The 18,620-nt window shown below is 49.5% G+C and overlaps 2 protein-coding genes across 2 annotated transcripts in view; one reads left to right on the top strand and one right to left on the bottom strand.

Annotated features, from left to right (window-relative positions):
* Positions 1–14,647, top strand: part of CCDC61 (coiled-coil domain containing 61) — a 28,470-nt gene extending 13,823 nt beyond the window's left edge. The window contains exons 2-15 of the mRNA XM_006871468.1: positions 1,412–1,570; positions 1,773–1,855; positions 4,793–4,950; positions 6,842–7,003; positions 11,975–12,182; positions 12,270–12,352; positions 12,821–12,990; positions 13,082–13,157; positions 13,383–13,522; positions 13,618–13,696; positions 13,813–13,815; positions 13,870–13,924; positions 14,392–14,464; positions 14,535–14,647. Of these exons, the coding sequence (XP_006871530.1) occupies positions 1,423–1,570; positions 1,773–1,855; positions 4,793–4,950; positions 6,842–7,003; positions 11,975–12,182; positions 12,270–12,352; positions 12,821–12,990; positions 13,082–13,157; positions 13,383–13,522; positions 13,618–13,696; positions 13,813–13,815; positions 13,870–13,924; positions 14,392–14,464; positions 14,535–14,647 (1,551 nt within the window). The 5' untranslated portion in view covers positions 1,412–1,422. The remainder of the gene's footprint in view (positions 1–1,411; positions 1,571–1,772; positions 1,856–4,792; positions 4,951–6,841; positions 7,004–11,974; positions 12,183–12,269; positions 12,353–12,820; positions 12,991–13,081; positions 13,158–13,382; positions 13,523–13,617; positions 13,697–13,812; positions 13,816–13,869; positions 13,925–14,391; positions 14,465–14,534) is intronic.
* A 772-nt stretch (positions 14,648–15,419) lies between these two features.
* The window catches only part of PGLYRP1 (peptidoglycan recognition protein 1), a 6,409-nt gene continuing 3,208 nt past the window's right edge, over positions 15,420–18,620 (bottom strand). The window contains exons 2-3 of the mRNA XM_006871467.1: positions 16,791–16,912; positions 15,420–15,598 (exon numbers count right to left, since the gene is read on the bottom strand). Of these exons, the coding sequence (XP_006871529.1) occupies positions 15,420–15,598; positions 16,791–16,912 (301 nt within the window). The remainder of the gene's footprint in view (positions 15,599–16,790; positions 16,913–18,620) is intronic.

The following is an 18,620-nucleotide window of genomic DNA, read 5'->3' as shown; positions in this document are numbered from 1 at the left end:
TTTTTAATTGGGTTATTTGTCTTTTTCTTGTAGAGGTGTTGTAGTTTTCTATATAGTTTAGAAATAGGTCCTTTGTCTGATGTGTCATTGCAAAAGATTTTTTCCTATTTTGTGGGTTCCCTTTTTACTCTTCTGGTGAAGTCTTTTGATGCACATAGTTTTTAATTTTCAGTATGTCCCACTCATCTATTTTGTCTACTTTTGTTTGTGTGGTTTTCTAAATGTTTGGTAGTCTGTGTATTCCCTGGATTAGTGTCCTCATGCTCTTTAACATTTTAAAGAGATCTTTTGTATCAGGTTTGTCCAGTGCAATATGCTGTTTGATTTCTTGACTGTTGCTTTCATAAGCTTTGATTATGGATCTAAGTAAAATGAAATCCTTAACAACTTCAATCTTTTCTCCATTTATCATGATATTGTTTATTGGTCCAGCTGTGGAGATTTTTATGTTGAGCTGTAATCCATACTAAAGACTGTAATCTTTGATCTTCATCAATATTTTAAGTGCTCTTTGCTTTCAGCAAGCAAGATTGTGTCGTCCCCCAGTCTTGATGCCATACTCTTCAGATAGTCCAGGTTCTTGGATTATTAACTCAGCACGCAGATTGAATAAGTATGGAGAAAGGATACAACCGTGATACACACTTTTCCTGATTTTAAACCACACGGTATCCTCTTGTTCTGTTCAAAGACTGCCTCCTGGTCTATGTATGGAGTCCTCATGAGTGCAATGAGCTGTTCTGTAATTCCCATTCTTTGCAATGTTATCCATAGTTTGTTATGATCCACACAGTTGAATGCCTTTGCATAGTCAATAAAAAGCAAGTAAACATCTTTCTGGTATTCTCTGCTTTTAGCCAAGGCGGGTCTGATGTCAGCGGTGATATCCCTCATTCCATATCCTCTTCTGAATCTGGCTGAATTTCTGGTGGCTCCCTGTTCATGGGCTGCTGTAACCAATATTACACACAAAGTTTCAACAAAACTTTGTGTGTAATATTAACAACACTGTTGGATAATTTCTGCATTCCATTGGGTCACCTTTCTTTGGAATGAGCGCAAATATGAATCTCTTCCAGTTGGTTGAACAGGTAGCTGTCTTCCAAACTTCTTGGCCTCGACAGGTGAGTACCCCGAGAGCTGCATCAGTTTATTGAAATATTTCAATTTGTATCCTGTCAATTTCTGGAGTCTTGTTTTTTGTCATTGCCTTCAGTGCAGCTTGAACTTCTTCCTTCAGTACCATTGGTTCTGGAACGTATTCTACCTCCTGAAATGGTTCTGAAATGGTTGAGCATCGACTAGTTATTTTTGGTACAGTGACTGTGTAGTCCTTCCATCTTTTTTTGATGTTTCCATCATCTTCTGGGCTCTCAGCCGCTCTGGGTCTCTGTCTCCTTCCCATTTTCAGCAACCTTGGTCATGGACCAACCGACCGGCCTGCAAGTCGACTACGTCTTCCGGGGTGTGGAGCATGCCGTTCGGGTGGTGGTTTCTGGGCAGGTGCTGGAGCTGGAGGTGGAAGATCGGATGACGGCTGACCAGTGGCGGGGAGAGTTCGACGCCAGCTGTGAGTGTGGCCCCCTGGAAGAGGAGGCCAACCCGCTACCCTGCCCACTGGCCTTCTTCCACCCTACCAGCTCTCCAAGGTGGGGTGGGGGTGTTGGGTCCCTCCCTCAGGCGAGAGGCCCTGGGTCAGGGAGAGTGGGAGAGCATAGATGTGATGCTGGTCAGACCACAGGAAGGACTTTTGCTTCCTCTCTCCCCACTAGTCATTGAAGATTTGACTCACAAGACGGGGAACTTCAAACAGTTCAACATCTTCTGTAACATGCTGGAGTCAGCCCTCACCCAGGTAGGGACCAGTGCCGGGCTTCAGGTATGGGTGGGGAGGGAGGTTCTGTCTCCCTGGGTCCCTGGGGGACCAGATGCCCTTCTACTGTATGTGAGACCCTTTGTACTCTTCCATTCCCAGGACATGGCTGGCTGTCACTTGCTTTTCTTTTTTCACAAATAGAAATTTTATTTTGTTTTATTCTACTTCTAACGAGGGTTATGTCTCTTGTCGAAAATTCAGGTCAGAGAGACGTGTAACAAAGAAATAAAAAATTATTCCCCTCCTGTAACTCAATCCCTTTAACCTTATAAAATAATAGTGAAAACCATTCTAGACGTTTCTATTGTTTATTTGTGAGTATATGTGTGTGTATGTGTAGATCTGTAATTATGTATATTTCACTATATGTAAGGAATCCCGGTGGCACAGTAGTTAAGCTCTTAACCGACAACTGAAAGGTTGATGGTTCGGGCCCACCCAGCGGTTCCTCCAGAGAAAGATGAGGCTTTCTGCTTCCATAAAGATTTCTATTCCATTGCCACCAAGTCAATTCTGACTCATACTAACCCAATGCAGGGTTTCCAAGACTGTGAATCTTTATTGGAGCAGAAAGACTCATCTTTCTTCCTTGGAACGAGCAGCTGGTAGGTTTGAACTGTGTTTCTCCTATAGCAGCATCAGCCTAGAAAACCCTATAGGACAAGTCTACTCTGTCACGTGGCTTCACCTTGAGTTGAAATTGACTTGATGACACCCAACAAAAACAACATCACTATATATAGTTGATATATTTCCTAAGTGTGGTGCTGTAGGATAAGGATTGGACTGCTAACCCCAAGTTCAGATCCACCAGCTGCTCCTTGAGAAACCTATACAAGGTTGCTGTAAGTTGGAACCAACTCAGTGGCACTTAACAACAGGAACATTATTTTCTAAGGCATTCTGTCACCTGCTTTTTTAAAAATGTCAACAGTATTTTATAAACATTTGGTTACATCAGTGAATCTGGCCACTCATTCACTTCAGTGATTTATTTGAGATTTGATAGATGTTTGCTGAGTGTCTCCTCCGTGCCAGGCACTGTCGTAGGAAGTGGGGGTACACCTGGGAACACAGGGAACCTCATGGAGCCCACATTCTAAATGGGGGGACAGACAGTTAGAACCAACAAGAATGTATTAGGTCAGCTCACTCAAAGCCACCCTGTATCGGGTTTCTGAGGCTGCAAATCTTTGTGGGAGCAGAAAGCCACGTCTTCTCCTGCTGAGTGGCTGGTGGGTTCGAACCACTCACCTTGTGGTTTGAAGTCCAGTGCTTATCATACAAAGCCACTGCAGAATTAAAAAAGTAAGGTCAGCATATAAGAGGGACGGGGATTCTATTTCAATAACTGCATGTCATCTTTTAACTGTTTGTGTTGAGTTGGTTGTGACTCATAGCGACCCTGGTCTTTTTAAACAAATGATTTGGGTTGTTGTTGAGAACATATACAATATAACATACCTCCATTCAGCCACTTGTTTTGTTCACGTACAATCCAGTGACAATTGATTGCATTCTTTGAGTTGAGCAACCGTTTTACCCTCCTTTTCCGGGTTGTTCCTCCCTGACTCACATAAACTCCCTGCCTCTCCGGGTTCCTGTCGAACCTTTCGAGTTGCCTTTGTCAGTTGGATCCTGTAGAACTAGTGCTTTAACCTTTAAACCTTTTTCTCTGGAGTCCTGATGTGGTGCTGTAGCATACACACTGGACTACCAGGCCGATTGGAACCAGAAGGTTGGCAGTTCAAGCTCATCAACTGCTCCTCATAAACCCTACACAGGGTTGCTGTGAGTTGCAACCAATTCGATGGCACTCAACAACAATTATGTCTCTGCTTACAGATAAATATTCATCTATGAAGTTGTGACAATATTAATTAATGTGTGACTTAGAATACAAGGCCTCCTAGTAACCATTTGGTACCATTGGCTTGACACGTGGTCTGATACCAGCGGTTTGACCTACCATTATTGATTTTTGTTTGTTTGTTTCAAACACAAACTCTGACCAGTTTTACTAAAGAAAAAAAAAAATTGCCTGATTTCATTTTCACCAGTCTGTCCCAACATGCTTCTAATGATACCCAAGTCACCCGGACCGGTGGGAGCAGCATGCACACTCTGTCCTGTTTTCTGCACGCTGTGCCCAGTTCACGGGAGCTGTGGTGGCGCTGATGGTTTTCCTGTAAAGATTTCCAGTCTCAGAAATCCCATAGGGTCACTGTGTGTTGGAATTGACTCGATGACAGTGGCTGAATGTGTGTGGTGTGTTCCCAATTCAATAGTGATGCCCACCTTTTTTGGTCAACATTGCATAGTACTGTCTTCCGCATTGCCTCCAGTCTGGGCAGTTGCTGGTGAGGGTGACCAATTTTGCTTTGTCTTTTGGGATCCTCTTCAGAGTCTCCTTGTTCCTTAGCACGTATTTTCCACTTTTCATAACAATTTGGGGTCTAGAGTTGATGGACTCCAGTCACTTTTCTCTCTTTTTTGTGTGTGTGATCACTATCTTTCTGCCTCAGGTGTGGGATGGCTTCCAACCAAGAGTAGCAGCAAGATGGTGGGGGAGGGAGAAGGCACTCATCATGACTTTTGTACTATCATATGCAAATGTCAACAAAGTGATAAAGGAAAATAACGTTTAATGTTATGAAGAGTTGGCCTCATGGGCTACTGTAAGGGTTTCAGGAGCCCCCAGGGGTCTACACACAGCACTTGGTACCCCCACCATGGTTGAGCAGTTAAGTCCTTCCCAGTTTCTCCTTCTAATGAGGTCTTTGTGCCAGGCTCTGGAACATGTCCATCTTGACCATCCCCCAGTCAGACTGGAGATGGGACTGGACAAGGTCCAGGCGTGTGCTCCAAGTGTCCATGCTGGGTCCTGTGGCAGCTCTGTTCCTCCTCCCCTGACAGAGCAGTGAGTCGGTCACCCTCGACCTGCTGACCTACACTGATCTGGAGTCCCTGCGGAACCGCAAGATGGGGGCCCGCCCAGGCCCTTTGGCCCCAAGATCGGCCCAACTCAACTCCAAGCGCTACCTGATCCTCATCTACTCTGTGGAGTTTGACAGGTGGGGACATGGACTTGGTTGTAGACCAGGTTGGTGGGCTGGGCTGGAGAAGACACATTAGACCTCAGGAACCCCTGGAACCTGGGGACAGGTGGGGATGCTGGTTAAACACTGCCTTTGGGATCTTGCAAGTTAGGGGTTGTATCATTAGTTTGACTCCAAGTAGCGGACTAGCCAATTGACCAGTGCCTTCAACCAACAATAGTTTATCTTTCTCACATAACAAGGTATCTAAGGTAAGTGGCTGCGACGCAGCAATTCCATTAGAGAAAAAATGCCAACACATGAAGGATGGTTCCTGCTACTGTTGCTGTGTGCCCTCGAGGCAGTTCTGACCCATAATGACCCTGGATAGGACGACTGAGGACCCCAGATAGGACAACTGAGAACCCTGGATAGGACAACTGAGGACCCCAGATAGGACGACTGAGGACCCTGGATAGGGCGACTGAGGCTGTAAATCTTTACGGGAGCAGAAAGCCTCATCTTTCTCCCACAGAGCAGCTAGTAGATTCAAATTGCTGACCTTGTGGTTAGCAGCCCAAGGAGATACTGAATGGTTTAAAAGCAGGAAATGAGCATGCCAGGATTGTATTCTTTCACCATGTTTATTCAGTCTGTATGATGAGCGAATAATCCAAGAAGCTGGATTAAATGGAGAAGAGCATGGCGTCAGGATTGGAGGAAGACTCATTAGCAATTTATGATATGTAGATTGCAACCTTGCTTGCTAGAAGTGAAGAGGACTTTAAAATACTGATGAGGAGCAAAGGCCACTTCCTTCAGTATGGATTGCACTTTGATGTAAAGAAAACAAAAAATCCTCACAACTACATCAACAAATGACACCATGCTAAATGAAGAAAAGATTGAAGTTGCCAAAGACTTCATTTTCCTTGGATCTACAATCAACACTTATGGAAGCAGCAGTCAAGAAATCCAACAACTTATTGAATTAGGCAAAAATGCTGTTAAAGTGTTCAAGAGCAAAGATGTTACTTTGAGGACTAAGGTGCGCCTGACCCAAACCACGGTATTTTCAGTAGACTCATATGCATGTTAAAGTTGGACAATGAATAAGGGCGACTGTAGAAAAATTGATGCATTTGAATTACCGTGTTGGAGAAGAATGTTAAAAGTTTTATGGGCATCAGAAAAATAAACCAATCTGTGTTGGAAGAAGTAAAGCCGAGTGCTTCTTAGAAGCCAGGATGGCAAGATTTCATCTCTCATACTTTGGGCAAGTGGTTAGGAGGAACCAGTCCCTGGAGAGGACATCATGGAGTGTCAGCTCCCCAATGAGATGGTTTGACACAGTGGCAGCATCAGTGGACTCAAGTGTAGTAACAATTGTGAGAAGGGCAAGTGTAGTAACAATTGTGAGAAGGGCGCATGATTGGGCAGTGTTTTGTTCTATTGTGTGTATGGTCAGAACCACCCTGACAGTTCCTCACAATGAGTGTGATCTGGTGGTCAATCAAGATGTCCTCCCTATCCCTAGCCAAAGGATGACTCAGGTCAGCTCAACTAGAATCTCCCGCTGTGGACCCTGAATTAGGAGTGTGTTTGACTGCGAGTAATGTGATGCCAACTTCAACTTCACTAGTATGTGTGAGAGGGAAGTTTCTAAAGACTGCCCAGGGCAGGGCCTTCCGTCCTATCCTGATAGTTCCCAAACTCGGACCTACGAGGTGTCTGAGGGATGACAGGCCAGTGGAAGGGGCCGGGGGCAGGGAAGGGTGCTCCCAGCTTCGTTTAGAACATAGCTAGTAGGAAGGCAGGGTTGAGGGCATTGTGGATTTTCGTACTCACCAGCTCTTATAGTCCAGTAATTACGGTCGGGTGGATTCTTGGTCTCTGAGATGCTATGGTTCTGATCCTCTTTCCTCAGGATTCACTACCCACTGCCCCTCCCATACCAGGGCAAGCCGGATCCTGTGGTTCTGCAGGGCATCATCCGCTCACTGAAGGAGGAACTGGGCCACCTTCGAGGGCTGGGGGGCCAGGAGACTCGGGACACCCGGGAGGCAGAGATCTGGCACCTCCGGGAACAGTGAGTCTGGGAGGGGCAGAGGGGCTGGGGGCAGAGCAAGGAAAGGGGGACACATCCCAGCATGCCCTGCGTGACCGCATGCTCAGCACTCTGGGGAGACCTGAACCAAAACCAGACCCACTGCTGTCGCAGTCTGTTTCGATTCTGTGTCATAGCGACCCTTCAGGACAGAATACAACTGCCCCATAGGGTTTCCTGCGTTGTCGTCTGCACGGAAGCACATCACTAGGCTGTTCTTCTGTGGAGGGTTGGGTGGGTTTGAACCAGCAGCCTTTGGGTTAGCAGTGGCATGCTATAATGTTGTACCACCTGGGCTCTGTCATGATAATTATCAGCCATTTGTTATACATTGGGTGACTGTGAGTTGGAACCCACTCGACAGCACCAAAGGACAACAGTGATAACAGGAATATAGTAGTGTGGTGCTGTGGGTTAATGCGCCAGACTGAAAAGCCGTTTGAACTTCAAGGTTGTCGGTTCAAGCTCACCAGCTGCTCCTCGGAAACCCTTTACAGAGTCACTATGGGTCGGAACCACTGGATGGCACTTAACAACAACAACATTGAGCATTTAAATTTGTATCAGGGAATCTGATCAGTGATTTCTGAGCGAATCCATTGAATCCTCATAACTTCTGCATGAGCTGGTGGTGGTGGTTCAGTGCCTTCAAATCAGTTCTGGCTCATTGCGACCTTGTGTAGGGTTTCCCAGGGGCAGCTGGTGGGTTTGAACTGCTGACCTTGTGGTGCATAGTCTAGTGCTGATATTACAATGCCACATTAGGAAGTCGGCACTGTTATCATCCCTGTTTTTCAGAGGAGGTGATTGAGGCCCAGAAAGGGTAAGGAACTTGCCTCAGGTCACACTGAGTAACTGGCCAGGCCAGGCGTCAGATCCAGGTAGCTGGCCAGGGCTAAGTGCTCATAAGGGGGACCAAGCTACCCTTGCCCAGGGGCTGGGGAGCCTGTGGGTCCTGAATCTTCCCCATCAAAGTTCAAGGGGCAGGAAAGCTGCGGTGGTGAGGCTGGATAAGTTCATCCTTAGGATCACCCTCAGGCCAACAAGGTAAGAAGCGAGGTGGAGAGAGCGTGTTATCCCCAGGATGGCCACAAGGTGGCACCATTGATCTTTTGGAAACGAGAGAGGCTGACTTGATGTTACTGCTGGTCAGTTCTCTCCTTCTTCATCCCAACCTGAAATTAGGGAGTTTGGATAGACCCCAGGATTCCTTCCTTAATTCATATACCATTTATTGAGTTCCTACTGTATATGAGGAGTCCTGCTGTGGCACTGTGGGTAAATGTGCTGGACTGCAAAGTTGGTTTGAACTGCAAGATTGGTAGTTCAAGCTTACCAGCTGTTCCTCAAAAACCCTATTATATACAGGGTCACTATGAGTTGGAATCAACTCAGAGGCACTTAACAACAATAACAACAACAACTATATTCCAGGCACACTGGTCTGAGCCTTTTGTCAGATATTCCTCTGACCTTACCAGAAAGCTGTTCTCATTTTCCCCATGATTCCTGTTCACAGAAGAGAAAACTGAGGCCCAGAGCTATGAAGTTTAATTGCCTACGGTCACTAGCTTGTAATAAGTGGAGCCCAGGTGGCGCAATGGTTAAGAACACTTAGCTAGTAATAGAAAGGCCAGTGGTTCTAACCCACCGGCTGTTTCCCAGGAGTCGGCTTCTGTCAAGGTTACAACCCTATGGGGTAGGCCTACATTATCCTGATGGGGTCACTCTGAGTTGGAATTAACTTGACAATGGTGGCCTTTCAGAGTTGAATATAAGCCACCAGACAGATATAGACGGTCATCCTTGGTGGTGGTGGTGGTGGGGGGGGGGTTGAAGGAGTATGGAAGCCACATAGGAAACAGACCCTGGCAGAAATAGATGCCAGTTCTCTTTTAGTTGGTGCCAGGAAGGCCTTGTAGTGGGAGGCAAGAGAATAGAGAACAGAGGGAGTGACCCAGGAGGGCTCCCTGGAGGAGAGAACCAGTGAAAGATGAGTGGAGTCCTTCCTGCCAGGGGAAAGAGGAGGAATGGACTTTGAAAAGGGCTGGAGTGAAATGGGAGAGGGAGGATGAAGAGGAGGAAAGGGGGAAACCAGCTGGGCAGGCTTAGGGTCTTTTAAAAAACGTTTTATTAGAGAAAATTAAATTCTAAGAGCACATTGTTGTTGTGAAGTGCCTTCGAGTCGGTTCCGACCCCATAGCGACCCTGTACAGGGTTTCCGAGGGTGTAAATCCTTACGGGAGTAGAAAGCCTCATCTTTCTCCCGCGGAGCGGCTGGTAGTTTCGAACCACTGACCTTAAGGTTTGCAGCCCGATTCATAACCACTACGCTACCAGAGCTCCTTATAAGTAGGTAATAGTGTAAAGCCCATGTCCTTGCCTCAACTTTAATGGCTGTCCACATTTTGCCCAATTGTTGATCTACCTACTCCTCTTCCCTCTCTGTAGACATTGACTTACAAGGAAGGGTAAGTCAAAAAGTATTACTACTAGGGTTCCAGTTCGTTCATGATTGTGTTCCCCCCCCCCACAAAAACCCCCTATAATCACGTCTTTGCCCTCAGTGGATGGCTGCAGACCAGTTAGCCCAGTAATACACTCTCCTAGTCTTGTTCAAGTGCCTTCAGAAGAAGGTCCATTAAAACAGTGCCTTCAGAGGGGATCTGCAGTTCAATTCAAAGCAGAGAGGTCAGCTCAGAAGTTATGGTGACTGTTTAAGGGACTCCAAAGGGATCATTTTGATAGATTTTCTCAAAAGACACAGGATGATTACAGAGACTTATGAGGAAGAAGTTTTAAGAAAATTGAAAAGGCCAGGCAAGCTGCACCAGGGATGGTTTTTCCATCTACAACAATGCACCTACTCATTCGTACAGGGTTACCACTCATCTGTCAGCAGCGGCTGTCCTGTGAGAATTTCCCTGGGAAATCTTACCAGATCTACCCTACAGCCCTGACCTTGCCCCTTCAGACTTCTTTTTGTTCTTCAAACTCAAAGAATATTGAAAAGGAACAGTTTGAATCCCTCAAGGATGCCAAAACAGCTGTTTTGATAAGATGTAAATTGATGAGTGCACAATTAATTGGAGGAAGAGTTGTTGCTGTTGAGTTGTACTGTTGAGGTGGTTCCGACACTGGTAGTTGGTGGTGATCCCTGTATAGGGTTTCCGTGGAGTAGCTGGTGAGCTTGAACTGCCGACATTGCAGTTCAAATGACTTTGCAGTCCAGTGCATTAACCCACAGCGGTACTCCAGGAGGAAGGGTTAGAGAGCTAGAAACCCTGCCTGCAGAAATGTATAGACCTATTGTTGTTTTAGGAGCTCTGGTAGCGTCGTAGTTATGAATCGGGCTGCGAATCTTAAGGTCAGCAGTTCTAAACTACCAGCTGTTCCATGGGAGAAAGATGAGGTGTTCTGCTCCCGTAAAGATTTACATCCTCGGAAACCCTGTACAGGGTCGCTTTGGGTCGGAACCGACTCGACGGCACTTAACAACAACAACAATTGTTGTTTAGGAGTCTTGGTGTGGCACTGTGAGTTAATGCACCAGACTGCAAAGTCGTTTGAACTACAAGCTCGGTGGTTCAAGCTCACTAGTCGCTCCTTGGAAACCCTATGCAGGGTCGCTATGGGTCGGAACCGACTCGACGGCACTTCACAACAATTTGTTGTTTAGTGCCTTTGAGTCCTTTCTGACTCATAGTGGCCCTGTCTAGTTGGCAAGGAGCGGCTGGTGAGTTTGAACCACCAACTTCGTGTTTAGTGGTCCAATGCTGATCCTGTAGTGCCACACCAGGAGACCCATATAGACCAGTATAGTCCAGTATAGACCCTAGATGGAGGATATATTGAAAAACAGTAGTTTCATTTCCCATTTTGATATTTTTGTGCTGTCTGCGAGGGAGAAGGATGAGACTCTCTGAGGCTGTCTGCTCCGGTAAAGATTTACAGCTTTGGAAACCGTACAGGACAGCAGTCTCCTTCCCCAGGGCTGGAATGTCTGTAGGGGACATTCTGCTCTGTCCTCTAGGGTCACTATGAGTCCGAATGGCCTCAAAGGCAGGAAGTTTGGTTTTCTTTCCAGTCTTCCTCCCTCCTCTGTAGGCAACTCACTTTTATTAGTTTTGATTTCTCCATTATATATTTTTGAAAATGCGAGCCTAGAGCTAATTTCTAATTCCCCTTTTGTTTTACAAAGAGGGACAGACTAACTTGACTGTCTGGCAGTGAGATGGATTAATGTCTGTATCTTGGCCGTCATCACTAGGGGACAGAGCATAGTCCTCCTTCCTCTTTGGCCATGGCTGCCATAGAGTGACTGTACCCTAAGATTCAGCCAGTGTTTCAGTAATGTACGTTGGTATCCTTTCGCGGACACTGCTTGTGCTGTAATGGATAAAAATAAACAAACCAAACTCACTGCCATTGAGTTGGTTCCGACTCACAGCGACCCTGTCCAGGGTTTTTAAGGTTGCGGATCTTGACCGGGAACAGAAAAACTCATCTTTTTTTTCCACAGAGCAGCTGGTGGGTTTGAACGTGTGTAAAAGTTGAGGAAAGATTGTGAGCCCTGATGTGACCCTGATCAGATTTGGGATGGGAGAGAGGTGACTGAGCTGGGCAGGCTTGGGTGGGGACTTCAGAGCTGGAAAGGCAAGCTACAGACTGATGACGTATTTTAGAATTAGAATGCACCCTCTCATCCTATAGGGGAGATGGGGATGTGGTGGGATTTTGTCTGACCCTGGAGAAGGGGGCTGCTGTTCCTCCATCATGGGAGAAGGTGGAGAAAAGAAAACGCTGGGTTGTGCTCACCCCCATGGAAGAGGGAGTATGATGAGATGTGGCCTCAATCCATAGGAGTGGCTGGGAGTGTTCCCTTTTGGCGAGGGAGGCAGGGGTAATGAAGTCGAACCCTCTTCCCTATCTCCCCATTTTCTTCTCTCCCAGGGTGTCCCGCCTGTCCTCAGAGAAGCGCGAGCTGGAGGTACAGCTGGGCCGCTCCCGCGAGGAGGTGTTGGCAGGCCGGGCGGCGCGCCAGGAGGCAGAGGCGCTGCGCGGGCTGGTGCGCGGTTTAGAGCTGGAGCTGCGCCAGGAGCGCGGTGTCGGCCGCCCAGCGATCCGCCGTGGCCAGGATTGCCGCCGCCTGACCAAGGAGGTGAGGGACACGGGGAGGCTACGGGGTGGCCTGTGGACCGGACAACCAGCCTCCTCTGGACCTCTATGCCCCTCTTCCCTGTGACAGCTCGAGGAAGTGAGGGCGTCTGAGCGGAACCTGCGTGCGCGGCTGAGGACCCTCAACAGCGAGCTGGCTCAGTACAAGAGAGGGTGAGGACGCCACTCAGTGGGCGGGCCTGGGGCGCTCTGGATCTGCGAGTGGCCTTGGGCCTGGTGGGCAGAGCCTTGGGGCATTTTGAATGAGTGTGGGCTGGGCTTGAAATCCGGTGGGCGTGGTCTGGGGTGTGTGCGAAATCTAAAGAGGTAGTAGAAAGAGGCGGACCTTGGGAGTGTAGTTGAGCTACGGGGCTCTACCCAGCAGGCGGGGTGGGGGGGGGGGGACCAGGGCGCTGTCTGTTGGCATTTATCAAGGAGGTGACTGGTGGAATACTGGGAAGGGTTTCTGGGTTGAGTGTTTTTGGGGTCTGTGGGTGGGACACCTGGGATGGTTGAGGGCGAAGGTGTGAACGTCTACCAGCAGTAGGTGAATGATTGCCTAGAGGCGAGAGACCAGTATAGTCTGGACGGTAGGGGTTGTCCAGGTCAGCAGTAACTTGATAGCGAGTCCTGTACCCTCAGGAGACGGACTCCGCCGGTGGCTCCACCTTCAGTCCGGGAGGACCGCGCCATGTCGTCCCGGGAACGCTCCACGTCTCGTGGCCGCGGTGCCACTCGCTCCTCATCACGGGAGAGTGGCCGTGGGGGCCGGGGTAGGGGCCGCCCCACCCACCCATCTCCCTCGCCTACAGGTCTGCCTGGGGTATAGGTGTGGGAGGTGGTGGTGAGCCGCGCTGCAGCTGTGGAGCCGGGACCCTATGACTTTTTCCCTCGCTGCCTTAGGTGTTCGCCCGACTCGTTTCGACCCCACAGCCTTTGTGAAAGCCAAGGAGAAGAAGCAGCGAGAGCTCAAGATGAAGTTAGTGTGCACTCACTTCCTTTATCTTGGTCCCTCATTTGTTACTTGCACCTTCATTGCCATCCACCTGGTTCTTACCTAGCTTCGCCCCATTCCTGAACCCTCACCTGTCTGTCTCCCTGTCTCCAACCAAGTGACCTCAGGTCAAGGTTGTGACCTTAGAGGGGACCAGCCCTCCTGAATTAGTTTAGTGCCCAAGCCAGGGTCTCCTCTTCTGTTCCCCAGGCAGCAGCAGCGGAACCGATTGGGCAGTGGAGGCAGTGGGGATGGTCCAACGAGTTCATGGTCTCGTCAGGCCCGGCCCCCTGCCACCGTGACCGGCCGAGGGGACGCGGCTAACCGGTCCCGAAACCGCAGCTCATCGGGTAACTGGGCTGGAGCGGCGGACTGGGCAGGTTGGGTGGGTGGGGCAAGCGGGGGGGCGGGCACAGAAATCTTCACACCTTCATCCTACCTCTAGTGGACAGTTTTCGCAGTCGCTGCTCATCCGCCAGCTCCTGCAGCGAGCTAGAGGATTTCTCCGAGTCGCTCTCCAGAGGGTAAAACCTGGGTTGGGGGAAAAGGGCCACCTGCAATAGGGTTTCTGGGGAGCCTGGAAACAGCCTTTTGCAGGGAGAGATAGATGGTGGAGACCGGGAGGGTCTTGAAACCACAGAGGGTGTGGTTTCATCCCATTGGTCCGTCCCATTGGCCCTCGATTGCTCCCTCTCAGCGTTCGCCACCGCAGGAAACTTCCCAGCCCCTCAACCTGGAATAGGTCCAACACGGTGAGTTTGTGGGCAGCAGATGCCGCTGTCCCTTCTTCCACGATTCCATCCTGGGGATCAGATTGCTGAGGCAGATCAGAAATTTCTAGAAACAGGGATTTTTAGACCCAGGGGATGGAGGGGACAGGGGACATTTGGATTCTGGTCTCAAAAGATCTGATCTCAAAATCCGGTTAAATCCAATTCTCCCTTTTACCACCTGTATGACTGAAGGCAGCTCCTTAGCTCTCAGTCTCTCAGTTTCTTTATCTGTCAAATGTGAATGGTAATAGTTCCCCATTTCAGTGAGTTGTTGTGAAAATACACGTTCAGGGGCACGTAGTAAGTCCCAGTATGTATCAGCCCTTTTTTTCTGAGGAGTGTAGATTTGAACTAACAATGGAAGTTGGGGTGGGGGTGGGGCAGAAATCAGGGAGGAAGCTTGAACCCTTCTTCCGCCCTCCCCCTCCCCCCTCCAGCAGCACCAGAAGTCCAACCCCCTGGAACAGGGGAATCATCAAAGACGCCTGGGCAATTCTGGGGGATGGGTCCCCATTAGAGGTGAGCTTGGGCTTCCCCCACCCTCCGTCAGCCTTGGAGCCTGCTGGGTTGGTACCAAAGCCCCTTACAGCCCCCTACTTGCATGCCCACCCCTCAGATCACCAGGCAGCTGACATAGCTGAAATTGACGCCCGCTTGAAGGCCTTGCAGGAATACATGAACCGGCTGGACACGCGGCCCTGACGGCCCAGGGGGGGCTGCCCCTCCACCCCCTCCATGGCATGGGCGCGGGGGGCCGGGTGGTCTCCCAGCCCTGCCAGGCCCCACCCCTCCTGGTGCTCTGGGGTCTCCAGGTGTGAAGCCTCTTGCTTTGCGCCTGCCCTGCCCCTGCAATGCATGCTGGGTGGGAGCGTTTGTGCGTTTTGTAAATAAACATGTTTGCCCTTGGGACCCCTCAGCTTATGACTGAAGGGTGGGGATGGAGTCGAGCTAAAGGAAGATGATTTGAGGTCAGGGTGGAATTGGGGGACTGTTTCTGAGTGTACGTGGTAAACAGAGTTCAGTCTCAGGAAAAACAAATTTTTGAAAGGGGTGGCCTGAGGTGTGATAGTGAGTAAGGGGTCCCAGCAGGAGTTCTGCGCTGGGACCCAGGTGGCTGCGCGGTGGCGGAGGGGGCCGTGCAGCCTGGCTCAGCGCCCTGGGACCCCAAGCTACCATCCCTGATGCCTGGCTGACTCGGTGCCGATTCCTGGGCTCTGACCTGAGACCTCTGGGTTCTGAGCTGTGATGTCGTTTCTGAGCTGGGATCTCCGGGGTCTTGGTTCAGGGTCGGGGCCTCTGGATTCTGAGCAACTTCAAGAACAGTGCTGGGGGAGGGACTCGGCTTCCAGCGGGTGGGCGGTTGGGCGGGTGAGAGGGAGGAGGGGCACCGGAGGATCTCGGTGGGAGCTACAACTTTATTAGAGGAGGAACAAACGAGTGGGCGTTGGAGAGGGGCGGCAGTAAGCAGAGAATTTCACTCCCGATAGTGTGGCCACGTCTGGATGATGGAGTAGAGCTGGTCACCTGGTGAGAGCGTCTGCTGCACATCCCGGTGTCCTTTGACCTCGTAGTGGGGGCTCAGGGCGCCCACTGCCACTCCACAGGCCAGCAGGTTCTGGGCTGCCCGGAGGGCCCTGGGCGGGGGCACCCGCTCTGTGAAAAATAAAGGCAGGGGTGAGGCTGGAGCTCTACTGGAGGGCGGAGGTCGAATGCATGTGTACGTGTGTGTACATGTGTGTGTACGTGTGTGTGTGTACGTTTTGGTTCCCGTCAGGGGCCAGATATCGGTTCTACTACTCCCTTGTTGTTAGGTGCTGTCAGTTAGGTTCCAATTCTTAGGGATTCATATAGGGTTTCCTAGGAGCAGCTGCTCCGTTAGAACTGCCTTGTGACTAGCTGTCCAGTGTTTATCCTGAAGCGCCACATTCAGTGACTTAACCTCTTAGTGCCTCAATTTCCTCATCTGTTCTGGCACAGAGGAAGAAGCTAACCTTAGCAAATGTCTAATGGTTATTGTGTATTTCCTCTGCTCCTGACGTCTGAGTCCCACCCCAAATGGTAGCTGACCTTTCAAAGGCACTTCTTAGATACTTGTTGTTGTGAAGTGCTGTCGAGTCGGTTCTGACCCATAGCGACCCTGTATAGGGTTTTCAAGGAGCAGCTGGTGAGCTTGAACCACCGACCTTGCAGTTCAAATGGCTTTGCAGTCTGGCGCATTAACCCACAGGCCACACCAGGGCTCCAGGTACATTTTAGGTCTGGGCTAATAGTAATAGTTTCTCTGTGCATGAACTAGTCTTCACCCCAACCCTATGGCTGAAAACGACCTTCACTATCCCAGGAAGGAGTCCTGGTGTGGTATGGTTAGATAAGCACTGGGCTGCTAACCTCAGGGTCAGCAGTTCAAACCCACCAGCCACTCCTTGGAAATCCTACGCAGGGTCGCTATGAGTCAGAACTGACTTGACAGCAGTTAACAATAGCAGTCCAAAGGAAAGGAGCCCTTGTGGTGCAGTGGGTTAAGCATTAGGCTGCTAGCTGCAAGGTAAGTGGTTCAAACCCACCAGCTGCTCTGAGGGAGAACGATGAGGGCAGTCTGCTTTTGGAAAGACTTACAGCCTTGGAAACCCAATGGAGCAGTTCTGCTTTGTCCTATAGGGGTCGCTGTGAGTGGGAATCTAACGGAGGCTGTAGGTGACGGAGGCTTTATTCCGAGGACCTTAAGTTTGAACTTCCAGTGGGATTTGAGTGGCAAGGATAGGAGTAGGGAGCCTCCATCACTCTTCCCTTACAGCCGCCACCCCCTAGGTCCCATGGCAGCCCCCAGCCCTGTCCAGTCACTCACCCATGTAGTTGCCCATGAAGGTGATGCCAATGGACATGGGGTTCCAGGTGACCCCTGTGTGATCGCCCTTGACCTTCCAGCCCCGGCCCTCATACACCAGCCCATCTTCTCCAATCAGGAAGCTGTGTGGGGTGGAGAGGGGGTAATGAGTCAGGGAGGACTTCTTATAGGAGGACTCCATCCCCCTCTGCCATTCATCTCCTCAGTTCCTGCCACTCACACACCATTTCCCCATCACCCTCTTGTCATCCCCTAATCTACCATTATACTAATAAGGACACGGTCCATTTGAGTCCTTGCCATGTGCCAAGCACAGCTCTACATGCACCTGGCTTCATCTGCACAGTCTCTATAGCCCTCACTTACAGACATACTCAGAGAGGTGAAGTCACCTGCCCAGGGCCACACAGCCAGGTAGGGATCCCAGCCAGAACTTGACTTCCACCCACATGGTCTTATTTCTTGCTCTCTCCTGCCTCCTGGAGGATCTGTTGAGCTCTGGTTTTGCTGAATCTTCACAAGGCAACCGGCCCTCTAAGGTAACGTACTGTTGCCATCCTCATTTTAAGCTTTTAAGATTCCGATGATGGGGTGACTTGCCTCCTAGCCTGTGGGTCCACCTGGGTGATGGGGTTCAAGGGTTAGGGTGACAAGTGGATACAAACCATGAAGCCCCAGCACTTGGCTTCCTTGACGTTTCCAATCCTGGTACCTGATCCTTAAAACTCATTCATTCATCACGTCTTGGTGGAGCAGACCCTGACTCCTTGCTTTGGAATTAACTAAGCATCAGTATCTCATAGGGTCATGGGGAGTCTCAGATTATCGGAATTTCTGAACCTCAGGTCCTGAAACTGCCACTTAGGAGGCCAGACTCTCAGAATCTGCCTCCAAGGAGATAGAAATACCAGCAGGTTACCAGCTGCCAGGGCTGGGGTGGGAATGCCCTTCGGATGCTCCCTGGGTGTTTGTTAAAGAGCTGCAGCTAATGTAAAGTGTGGCGGCTCCTTAGGATAAACACTGGACTGTGAACCACAAAGTTGGTGGTTTGAGCTTGCCAGCCACACTGAAGGAGAAAGATGAGACTTTCTTTTGTCTCAAAGATGTTACAGCTTGAGAAACTCTATACAGGGTCCCTCTGAGTTGGAACCGGCTCGGCTGCACTTAACAACAATGTAAAGCTCTAGCATTGGAAAGCTGGACGATGCATGAGGAAGACGGAAAAGAAATGATACCTTTGAATTGTGTTGTTGGTGACGAATATTAAATAATGCCATGGAATTCCAGGATAACAAACAAAACGATGTTGGAAGAAATACAGCCAGAAAGCATCTTAGAAGCAAGGATGGTGAGAATTCATCTTAGGTACTTTGGATATGTTACCAGAAGGGACCAGTTGCTGGAAAAGGACATCATGCAGCAAAAAAAAAGAGGAAGACCCTCAGCGAGGTAGTTGACGCAATGACTGCAACAGTGGGCTCACACACAGTAGGGATTGTCTCACACTTAACAGTTTAAAACTCAACTAACTACAAGCATCTGGAAGGAGCTCTGGTAGCGTAGTGGTTATGAATCGGGCTGCTAACCTCAAGGTCGGCAGTTCGAAACTACCAGCCATTCCGTGGGAAAAAGATGAGGCTTTCTGCTCTCGTAAAGATTTACAGCCTTGGAAACCCTATATAGGATCACCTGTAGAAGTCAGAATCGACTTCATGGCACCTAGCAACAACCAGCATCTAGAAGGAGCCCCGATAGCATGTTGTTGTTGTTGTTAGGTGCCATCGAGTCGGTACTGACTCATAGTGACCTTATGCACAGCAGAACAAAACA

This window comes from Chrysochloris asiatica, unplaced genomic scaffold, assembly GCF_000296735.1.
Source record: "Chrysochloris asiatica unplaced genomic scaffold, ChrAsi1.0 scaffold00168, whole genome shotgun sequence".
Classification (NCBI taxonomy): Eukaryota; Metazoa; Chordata; class Mammalia; order Afrosoricida; family Chrysochloridae; genus Chrysochloris; species Chrysochloris asiatica.
The sequence above is the reverse complement of the archived record's forward strand: the minus strand, read 5'-3'. Positions and strand labels throughout refer to the sequence as shown.